This window comes from Lissotriton vulgaris, chromosome 8, assembly GCF_964263255.1.
Source record: "Lissotriton vulgaris chromosome 8, aLisVul1.2, whole genome shotgun sequence".
Lineage (NCBI taxonomy): Eukaryota > Metazoa > Chordata > Amphibia > Caudata > Salamandridae > Lissotriton > Lissotriton vulgaris.
This window is the reverse complement of record NC_141696.1, coordinates 840,415,761-840,427,349: the sequence shown is the minus strand read 5'-3', so window position 1 is coordinate 840,427,349 and position 11,589 is coordinate 840,415,761. Positions and strand designations below refer to the sequence as shown.

Genomic DNA, 11,589 nt, shown 5'->3' with positions numbered 1-11,589 from the left:
AACGCCGCCGAGACCGAAGACACCGCAAAAATGCTGCGCGTTTCGCAGCTCACCGCGAGCCAGAAGGCGCTGACAATACAAGGGAAGCTGCAGAAAAAAAATGCCTGCATGACAGGCCGGGGGTTTCTTTGTGGCAGTGGGTGTTTTCACAGTGCCAGTGATGTCATGCGCCGGCAGAGGAGGGCTGTGCAGAGCAGTACTGCAGGTTTGTGTGTGTTCTGGAGGAGGAGGAGGGGTGGGGGGGAGAAGAGGCACTTGACAGTCAGCCAAAAAAACACCCGAGAGGGGAGGAAGAAGAGGGGGGAGGAGGCGGAGGGCGAGACTGAGGGAGCTGGACCTACAGGACGCGAGGATCATCGCCGCCTCGCCTTCTGCATGGGGAAGGAGGGATCTGTCAGGAGAGCCGCTAGCGTGAAGGCTTCAGGTGGTGGCGGCGGTGGCGGTGGGGGGAGGAGACGGAGATACACTGCAGGGCAAGGGGGCCGTTTTCAGTTCCAGTAAATCTCGGGGGGGGCTTCCCTCGCCTGCTCCCTGGGGCCCGTGGCCCTCTCTGGGCCCTGGGGCCGTTATGAATTCGGCGGAGCAGACCGTGACCTGGTTGATCACACTTGGGGTGTTGGAGTCGCCCAAGAAGACCATCTCGGACCCGGAGGGGTTTCTGCAGTCGTCCCTGAAGGATGGGGTGGTGCTGTGCAAACTACTGGACCGGCTGCTCCCCGGCTCAATAGACAAAGTAAGTGGATCACGCCTCCCCCTCGTGCATATGTGCCATGGAGCTAAATGTTATCTCGTTAAACTGCGTTATTGTTGTTTAAATCCTTTGCTGTCGGGTTCCCACCATCTGAGACGCTCCCTCTGACTATAAATAATGCACGTGCACCAGTTGACGTTGTAATAGCACATTCACTGAATGAGGCGAGGGACTGCATGGCTCACTTGTGGCTTACACTCGCCCCAGTCAGCAGGGGGGGGGGGCTACATGTGTCATTACCAAGACTACTGTTGTGCACATTCTCTATATACGTGTTCGTGCATGTGTTCTGTCTTTCAGGAATATAAACTTGCTTTTAGAAATATATATTTGAAAACTCTTATTACAATATATATATATATATATATATATATATATATATATATATATATATATATATATATATACACATATATATATATATACACACACAAATGTGTGTGTAACACTGGCCAAGTCAAATGTGTGCTATAAGGAGACAGACAGATAGATATGTGTGGTAATAATCAGTCTGTTTCTTTTAGCGGCTCAGATCTCGCTAGGGTTCACCAGTGTCTCTAAATACTCCCGTATAAGTATGCATGGAAACCTAAAATAACCCACTCTTAAACATTCGAATAGCAATCGCTGTTGCACTGAATGCTCCCTGACACAGGCCTTCTTCCCTCCCTACGTTAATCAATGTAACGCTGTGTGGGAAGCAGGGCATTCGGAGGCGAAATGCCTGCCTTACCGAAAGCCATTTGAGTGAAATGGAAGGGTGAACAAGCAGCCGGCCAGATTGCGTGTGCACATGTGGAGGGGGAGGGTAGGCAGCCGCCTACAGCCACCATTCCACTGCACGCTCATATACATAAAAACACCCACTTCTCGAGAAGCCCCATTTTTTTGCAGTCACTGGTACATTGGCTTGTCAAAGCAAAGCTGCCTCTTTTAAAATCAAAGAAGGAGGCTGTCTGTGTTTGACACAGACGTTTTTATCCTGGAATAGCCTCGGTATAATCTAAACTGGATTCTCTGTGCTTTTTTTCCCTCTGTGCCATTGCAGACGCGGTTAAAAAAAATGCCTGCCTTGAGCTCTGGTGGCACCCTTGGAGAGGAACACTGAAACCAGATACGGCAGCAGCACCAGTAAAGGCGCCATTGTCAGGCAGACGTGCTCATACCCGGGCTGACTTGTAGGTCACTCTTAAAGGGGCAGTAGCACCAGGCAAAAACAAAAATCACAGTTTTGTGTTGAACATATGCCTGCATGTTTGGTCAAGGCCTATAACACCTGCTTACTTTTCTACTGCATGTTTGCGATGTTGATTCTACTTGTTGTAAGGCGACATGATGTGCTCTGCAAAACATGCACACGCACACAAATGCCACACCGCATTTAGTTTGTACAGGTGGTTGTATATGTTGGGTACTTGCACTCGATAACCGTTGTTATTTTCAGTGCATTTCTGAATATATATATATATATATATATATATATATATATATATATATATATATATATATATATATATATATATATGCTACCTGTATACCTCCAGCTTGCCCCGAAGGAGCGGAGCACAGTACAGGTGATTCGAGTTGTTTTGCTGTTATGTTTTTGGTCAAAATTAGCTTCATGTCTAATGGGACTTGGTTGGATGGAGTCTGTGAGTGATACAAAGGCAGATGATATTTTTTTGCAGGCCCCTACAGGCAGCTAGTGCAGTCCTCAGATGGTGAGTGAGGGGTTTGGAGCTTGATGTCAGGAAAATAAGCAAACCAAGGTAAAGGGAGTTGGGTAGTCAAGTCTCGAAAGAACGATTGCCCTGACCAGAGAAGCTCTAGTGAACACAAGGAGTGGTTTGAGGTTTCTAACAGTGGAAAGTGATAGTTGCCTAGTTAGACTTTGAAGTTATGGTTAGCAGCAAACCAGGCCCCTAGACGTAAGGCAGTGATTATACTTTTATGTGTAGAATATCTATGCACAGGCTTGACATGGGGATACTGTGCATGTGAGTGCACATAGGAGAATGCAAGGTTGACAGATGAGCACATGTTGGATTTTGTATCCTGATTATGCCTGAATCTATTTGTTTTGAAACTAATACAAATATATATTTAAAAAAAAATAGGAGAATGCAGGGTTGAATTCTGTCGACGTTGTTTGCAGAGAATGCAACCCTTATTGGCTGCCAAAATACATTGCATAATTGCGAAATACAAACGTGTTTTGTTAGGTATAAATAAGAAGAAGGAAAAGGAAGAGCGTTCATGACAGTGGGTTAGGGATTTTCCCTAGTCCTGTGTTCTTATCTTTTGTAAACTTCAGAGAATCTTTCAGCTCACAGTCAGAGCTGAAATACATCCCAATGGATCGACATTTTCCAATTCATGGCTGCAAATTAGAAAAGACTACATTTTACTTTAAAATTAATTGCATTTGCCTCAGATCTTCGAAAATTGTTGCTCCAATATCCCGTTTCACTTATTTTTCCTTACAGTTACATAGGCCCTTATTTCGAGTGCCACACAAAATCATAAATAGGACGGAAATGGTCTTTGCTCTTGATTTACCAGTTCACGTAGTGCAGCAGTTTTGCTCTCACATGATATATTTCTCCACCCAAATTTCGCCGGACAATAATACCTGGCGAGCTTTGCAGATGCAAAAATACACGATTCCAAGCTTTGTTGCACAGGCGACAGAAAAACTCCAGTATTATCACTTTATCTACGATTCTGAGGTGCAAAATTTGTATTCTGGAGGTAAACTTAATGAGGGGATAACACACATGCTACGTATTGGTATTCCCCCCAGGCGAAACCTACACAAAAACTCCCCATGCCTTGCAATTGATGCTATGGGTTCTCATTATGAGCCCCTTATGAATCCCAATGGGGCTGGTAAAGATACTCACTAGCCCCATCGAGATCCTATGGGACCGGGTAACATGAGCTACTAACCCAATCAAGATTATGTGATATATGATAATTCCACAGGTGTGGTGTGTTTCAGCCAGACCCTTTGGCTTCTGGAAATATCTCAGATGTTCAGGTGAAAGTACACGGGATGATGGTGGGATAATCATGTGAATTTGGTGCCTTATTTCCGTTTCCATTGATAACTCTTCATTTCTGAGATTACCCTCCCAGTCCCTCAGAAAGATTACTGCCAGATGGAGGTCAGAGTACCAGTCCAAAACCAGAGAGAATTATAATGTGGTACAAAGTATCTTATGAATTTGACACCATCTTTTATACCTTGGAAAAAAACTGTCCATATGTTCTAGTGGTCTTAAATGTATTACATTTATATTTGAAAATGTACAAATTAATTGTGGCGGCGTGGCAAGTTGTTACAGCCAAGCTGTACCATTAAGTTCAGAGTTTTTACTTGTATTTGAAAACACGAGCAGCCCCCTTGACCAAAGAGGGACAGGTTACGTACACAGAGCTAAATTCTTCCTACAGGATGTACCTGGTGCAGATGTGTTTGTATCCAGCAGCTCGCGGATTCCGTTTCTAGTTGAGAGCATTTAACATGAGTAGCATTCAAGCAGGCAAATATATGGTGTCATTTTTAAACAGGTCCTTTTTCCGCTTGTTGATCCTGGCCCATGTGCGAGTTCCCATTCACTGAGCTTCCCAGCAGTTGATGCAACTTCATGTCCTTCTGGCTGCCTGGTGTACACTAAAGGCTCACCACATCCTCACATCTAGCTTTCTTCAGCCATTGTGCTCAACCTCCTCTTTTTTCCTGTTTCCATTTCCGTCAGTTTGCTAAAAATAGGTTTTAGATCCCTGCAACCGCCATAGGAAACCATGTTTCAAGGCTGTTCCCAGCACTGGCTTTTGGGATGAGCCACTGAAACAATCAAAACAATGTTGGTTTCACTTGCTGCTTCCAAGATCACTCTGTGGATGAGCGCCCTGGAGCTGAATACACACTGGTCTGGGTCTGCAGCACTGTGGGTGAGGCAGGAATGTTGGGCAGGCCCCAGCAAATATGGGAAAGCAGAAACACAGAATGTGACGACAGAAGAAACAAGCCCTGGCAAAGCCAATAGGTTTGTGTTGGTTGCAAGCCTTTTGACTTTGTAAATGCTTGTTTTGGTTTCTCCTGGCTTTTGTAAAACTGTATTTTTGAGGAACTGCTGGACCATCACCCATACAATAAATAAATATTTGCTAAAAGCAAAAATATAATTATATTTATTTTCGGCCTCACAAATCATACTTTGTTATGGAAGTTCACTGTGCTGACGGGAATCGTGGCCCTTCCAAGCTGAATCAACTGGTAGTACCAGACTGCCCAACAGGCCAATTCAACACTCAGGGGAACTATTTGTGTGGATTTGCTCTTTGTGAAAGAGCAGAATATTTTTTTTTCAACAAATATCTAACAGTTTTTTCATTTGTTTAGTTTTGCACTAGAGGTTCTAATTGCATTCTTCATCCTTGCGGACATGCTGTCTCTTAGAAATAAAAGAGCTATGCACCGAGGTTTTAAGTGGTTTATGGGAAAGATGATGGCATGACCGTGTATTATATGAGATAAAGTACCCCCTGCCATACAGTGTAAGGAATTGGAAGTCACTTCTGAGTTCCATAACCTTTTAAAGCCTAGTTCCTCTATATGCGGATGGATCTCCTCAGTGACTTGCAATAACTTATAATGTATGTCAGGGGGTACTTTTATCATATATATATAGGAGGCCAAAAACAGGCTGATAGCAAGAGGCTATAATACTCATCGCCTGGATTCAGCAATAGCCAAAGCTAATGCTATAGATCGTCCATCCCTGTTGGACCCCAATAGGGACTCCGCCATCAATATGGAGAGACAAACTAGCACAGAAGGAATTAGACTGATCACTGGCTATAGTAGACAGGCCAAATAAATAACTAAACTCGTAAAAAGAGAATGGCCTATCATCCTAACAGACCAAGTCCTTAAGGAAGTGGTACCCAAGACGGCCTTTGACAAGGTGGATAGAGTTTTGCTTTGGAGTAAGTTAATAAAATTAGGGATGCCCCCGAGCTTATTGAAACTAGTTATCGCACTTCATACAGACACCTGGTGCAGAGTTCTAATGGGTGGTGAGAGAGGACTTTCCAGGATAATTCCCACAAATAATGGGCTTAAACAGGGCTGCCTATTGGCGCCCCTGTTATTCTCCTTATACATTGTAGATCTACCCAAAGCCATATTATCCATTAGCAATGGTATTGCACCTGTATTAGGGGGGATCACCCATTGCATGCTTAATGTATGCTGATGATATTTTAATTCTGGACCTCACCCCAAAGGGCTTGATTCATCGTTTAAAAGCTTTGAACTCTTACTCTGAGGCTCATTTTTTAAAAATTAACATTTCAAAAAGTAAAATAATGTGTTTCTGTGGAAGGAGAAAACCCAAATGCAATGAATATTACTGGTCGGTTGGGGGCGAAAGACTAGAAGTAGTTAAATCCTATCCCTTTCTTGGGAAGATAGTCACGAGCAATCTATCCGAAAAAACTCATACAGAGAACAATAGTAGGAAAGCTCTTGCTCAAGGGAAGAGTCTTATCTCCTTATATAAAGCGACAGGTCGGAGGCATTTTACCATATTGCTCGAAGTTTATCGGGCAAAAATACCCGCATCCCTAATCTACGGACTGGAAATAGTGGACATGGCATGCTGGAATTTCTTGGATTCTATTGAAGGAAGAATTCTTCGTAATTTAGCCTCTGTAAATACTGCAAGCTCTACGTCTTTGTTAAGACAAGAATTTGGTCTGCGCAGTGCACGGTCTCAGGCAGTGGCGAGTGTGGTGCGTTGGGTTTTTAATATAGCTGAAGGAAAGCCTGGCACTCTGAGGTTTCAAATAAAAAATGAGTTGTTGGGTTCCTATAATGTCTACTCCTCTATCGTAAGGAACTTCAGACAGGCAATTACTTTATTACAGATAGATGAACAAAGTCTTTTTTCATCATCAACTGCCCAACTAAAGTCATCCTTAAAGACCACATCTTGGGAGTTGAGTTTTAGAGAAGATAGTAGGACTCGTAAAGTTAAGAGAGGAATGCTCTCTTTTGGTAACTTTTGCGAAATTAAAAAAGTTCAGCCATATTTAGGTTGGAATCTTCCTCATGCAGTTAGGCGATTTATTTTTTTGTTAAGATATGATTTACTCCCATTGAACTGCTTATTGTTTAAATGGCATGGTGGTACAGATATCTGTGATTTTTGTAAACTTTATTCCCAGGATTTATACCATGTTGTTTTTGTTTGTCCAGCCCTTATGGTACACAGGCGTAAATGGTTAAAACCTTTGTGTTTTCAGTTGGGTATTTTTACCGCTTATGATTTTATTGCAGCTATGTTTAATCCCCCAAATGAAATGTTTTGTTTCAAATTGTTTTCTTTCTTTAAATGTTTTCTAACATTGTACTGATATTTTTATTTATTTACGTATTTATAGTTGTTCTTCTTATTGTCTGATAAACTGCTATGTGGATCTCGACAGAGTTCCGCTATCATAAATAAATAAACTTGAGACTTGGTACCCAAGACCCCTAAAGTCACGTTCAGAAGAGCATACTGTATGCGGAATGAACTTGTGACCAGTAGTCCAGAAACTAGACAGACAGGTAGTTGGTTGTCCCCACGTAAGGGCTTTTTTAAATGTAGCTCTTGTAGAGCGTGCAAATTCGGTGTTAATACCACATCATATTTGACTCCCTTTTCCAGCATCCCAGTAACTTTCAAAGCACATTACACCTGCCGCACAGAATTTGCTGTGTATGTTTTGAAGTACAGCTGCAATGTGCATTATGTAGGCAGCACCAAACTACAAGCACATATGCGAATATTGCAACACTTAAGAGCAATAGTAAATTCAGATCCAACATATCCAGTGGCTCGGCATTTTAAGATCGCTCAACGACTTAAGCCATTTGCAATATTTCGTCATTGATGCTGTAGCACACAACAAGAAGGGAGGCATCAGGGAGAAAAATCTTAGACAACTTGAGTCTAAATACATAGTTAATTTGAACAGCAAAGCACCGGCAGGTTTGAATCTAGGGGAAGACCTTTACAATTTCCTATAATGTCATATTATGCCATTTCAACGCCATTGGACAGTTTGGTACATAATAGTCAGTCATACTTTCCAAACGCCCTGTCCTAATAGGGAATTGCCAGTCATATTAAGCGACCTGTATGCTTCTATTTCCGCTCTTTGTTTTCGTGGTACTTCCTTCCTGCACCAATATAGGCATGTAGATATAACAGCAATCGGCTGATTGCTGTTTTTTGTACATATCAATCAACAAAAAAAGAGTGTCTGGGAGGGATATGAACCAAATGTGGAGCACAATAACAACCCCACTAGGGTGTATAGGAAGGCCCTCACTCACCACCTAGTGATGACATGCTTCATCATTGGGCCCCACCAAAGAGACCGAATGTCTCTTTGGTGTGCTGCAACGCCAGAACTACTGCGGAGCTGATTGGTGAGTTTAGGGCGTGTTGGGTGGAAATGAACAAAATAGTGAGTGATGAGGGTATTTAAAATTGTCAGTAGTGTATCTGAAGTATTTTTATTAATTGATCACTAAAGACAAAGGGTATAAAATATGTGAGGATCCAGTCCACTGTTAATTGAGTGAGGGGATCCTAGAGAGTTGTCAACATGTTTCTTGCCATTGAAACGGTGTTAATTTACCTGGCAATTCTTCAGGACTGGGGTGTACTAAACCCTGGCGGTATGGGCACTCTAAGGCCCACCCTTACCTAGGGACGTGAAGTGTGAAAATTATAAAAGGTGAAAAAAGTGCAAAAAAATTAGGAATATAAAGTGATTCCTAATTACTCCTGGTTTAGGAGGCTTCTACTGACCGTTTCTGCACTTTTGAGGTGTTGGAAATAAACACCATGGGTCTCAGGAGGGGGGTGGGAGCGTATTTGGCACACCGCCCTCGACGCTCGGCACCCGTAGTGTACCTACGTCGCCCTCGAACCGGACCCCGAAGATCAGTTCGAGGGCGACGTAGGTACACTACGGGTGCCGAGCGTCGAGGGCGGTGTGCCAAATACGCTCCCACCCCCCTCCTGAGACCCATGGTGTTTATTTCCAACACCTCAAAAGTGCAGAAACGGTCAGTAGAAGCCTCCTAAACCAGGAGTAATTAGGAATCACTTTATATTCCTAATTTTTTTGCACTTTTTTCACCTTTTATAATTTTCACACTTCACGTCCCTAGGTAAGGGTGGGCCTTAGAGTGCCCATACCGCCAGGGTTTAGTACACCCCAGTCCTGAAGAATTGCCAGGTAAATTAACACCGTTTCAATGGCAAGAAACATGTTGACAACTCTCTAGGATCCCCTCACTCAATTAACAGTGGACTGGATCCTCACATATTTTATACCCTTTGTCTTTAGTGATCAATTAATAAAAATACTTCAGATACACTACTGACAATTTTAAATACCCTCATCACTCACTATTTTGTTCATTTCCACCCAACACGCCCTAAACTCACCAACCAGCTCCGCAGTAGTTCTGGCGTTGCAGCACACCAAAGAGACATTCGGTCTCTTTGGTGGGGCCCAATGATGAAGCATGTCATCACTAGGTGGTGAGTGAGGGCCTTCCTATACACCCTAGTGGGGTTGTTATTGTGCTCCAAATTTGGTTCATATCCCTCCCAGACACTCTTTTTTTGTTGATTGATACTTGACCGGGGAACAAGAGTGTCAGATACTCTCCCTACCTCTCTTTTTGGTACTTCGTTTTTTGTACATATTCACCCTTCGCATGTACATAGATACATTATATATGCTTTTGCACAGCACTTTATATCACTATAGGGTGATCAATAGGGTAACACCTAAGGAATAGCATAGCGGTGAGCTACACAATATGAGTTTCAGACATGGTGCTGTGGACAGGGGAAGATATATAGTTTTTGTAAATACCCGAACATTATTGCTTCCAATTTTATCATTTTATAAGTGTATTTGTACGTCATGTTTTTGAAATGTGTTTTGGGGCAGTCTAGATACATATAACAAAAGATTTACAATGCCAACCCCCTAGGTCGATAAGAAAGTGTATTTATACACTATATTTTGCAGTAATGTATATGTCGGATATAGCCTATTTTTGATAACTTTTTGCACTGCTTGTACAGATTTATATGTTTAAATACCCCATAATTTTCGTTAACAAAGAGCTTGCCCATTTTGTGTATAATATATTAAATTGTATATAGAAAAATGTATATATATATATGAATTTCTGCATGTTGCACTTTAAGAATGTGAGTAGGGGTTTACGATCAACCCAGGGAAGTAAAATAATGCACTAAAAGGAATAATGGTTTTTAAACAAATCGAAATTGTATTGTAAGGGCAAACGATATAACTACATAGAAAGGGATTATTAGAAACATGTAATGTCAAAATTCAATGTACAAGCAGGCAGTGTATTTAGTATGTAGTGCTTCATGCAGACACTATAAGATGGCAGCGCCAGACATTACTTTATACATTCAAGCTCCTGTCCGCTTTCTATGCTCATACTGCTGTGTTTGGCGCCATTGGGTGTTTTTAAATTTCACTGTTGAGCCTCCTCGTTTGTAAAGTGAGCAAGGACACAGCCTCGTGTCCGAAACGCGTCTGAGGCATGCACCGTTCCACGCAGCTGTGGGAAGGTAAAGAGTTTGGGTTGAGTTTCTTCAGGTCCCTTTTCCAGACCTTGGATTTGGTGGATTGAACCGGGTTAAATTTAACTTTTTCATTGATGAAGAATGTGATAATGTGGTGGTCTGACCAGTCACAGGGTAGGATTGACCCAAGTTGGGTAGAGTCCTCTTTGGAGATGATAAGGTCAAGGATAGAGCCTTTGTCGTGGGTCGGGCTGTTGCAGATTTTGGTGAGGTCAAGAGCGTTGAGGACATTTTTGAGACTATTTACCACCGCGTCATTGTGATCGTTCCAATGGAGATTGAAATCACCAAGGAAAATTTGAGTGTTTTGCCGTCCGGAATTGGTTGAGATTGTGTCCATGAGTTTTTAGGTGAAGATGAGGTTGTCCCTAGGTGGGTGGTAGATGACGTGTAGAGAGCATACAGCTTTGCCCTCGCTGATGACATCGAGGCAGATGTATTCACAGGAGGTAAGAGAGGGGGAGGCATTTTGGCCTTCCAAAGGCCTTGCTCACATAATTATGGGGCATGGATGCTGACACTCGTTATGAAGACACGTGTAAGGTGTCAAGGCGGGGATCTTGGTCACATTTTGCTGCACTGTATGTAAAGACACCTCATGCAGCAGTAAAGGAACTTGAAAGTCAACAAACAAGACGCATCTCCATGTCCTCGAGGCACACAGTAGTTTTAGCATGCTTTCCACCTATATGTCCTTCCTGGATACACTTTAATAAGGCTTTTCCTTGTACTTAATTCTCAGCCTCCTCCTAAACTTGTCATCTTGAGCGGCTATCTTCCATAGTCGTCCCTAGTCTCTGAATTACAACGTTAGGTTCCTATGTTTTTTGCTCCATCCCGGAAAAGTGTTTGCCCTTTTCCTGAAAGCTACTGGAGCACCAGAGTCTAGTACCATTCCCTCTTCTACTGAGCACATCTTTGTGCACGTAACTCAGTATTGTTACCAGAAGGTGATACGATTCCATACAATTCAGTAGCCCAGGGTGGGTCTTATAGTTTTGAAGGTAATCCTCAGGAGTTTTCCTGTCTCACCCCTACCCTTCTCATCATCTCTGTTATAGTTCTGGTGCCTTCCACATTAAGGGTCCTGTTGCACTGCAGGAATAACTGTTCTTCTACCATATAAAAGAG

At 42.7% G+C, this 11,589-nt stretch overlaps 1 protein-coding gene across 2 annotated transcripts in view; it reads left to right on the top strand.

The window, feature by feature from the left end:
• The first annotated feature begins 299 nt into the window (after positions 1 to 299).
• ARHGEF7 (Rho guanine nucleotide exchange factor 7) overlaps positions 300 to 11,589 on the top strand; it is a 1,058,374-nt gene continuing 1,047,084 nt past the window's right edge. The window contains exon 1 of one of the 2 annotated variants that reach the window (XM_086934741.1): positions 300 to 733. In XM_086934741.1, the coding sequence (XP_086790867.1) occupies positions 569 to 733 (165 nt within the window). In that variant the 5' untranslated portion in view covers positions 300 to 568. The remainder of the gene's footprint in view (positions 734 to 11,589) is intronic. The other variant, XM_086934740.1, reaches the window with a different exon arrangement.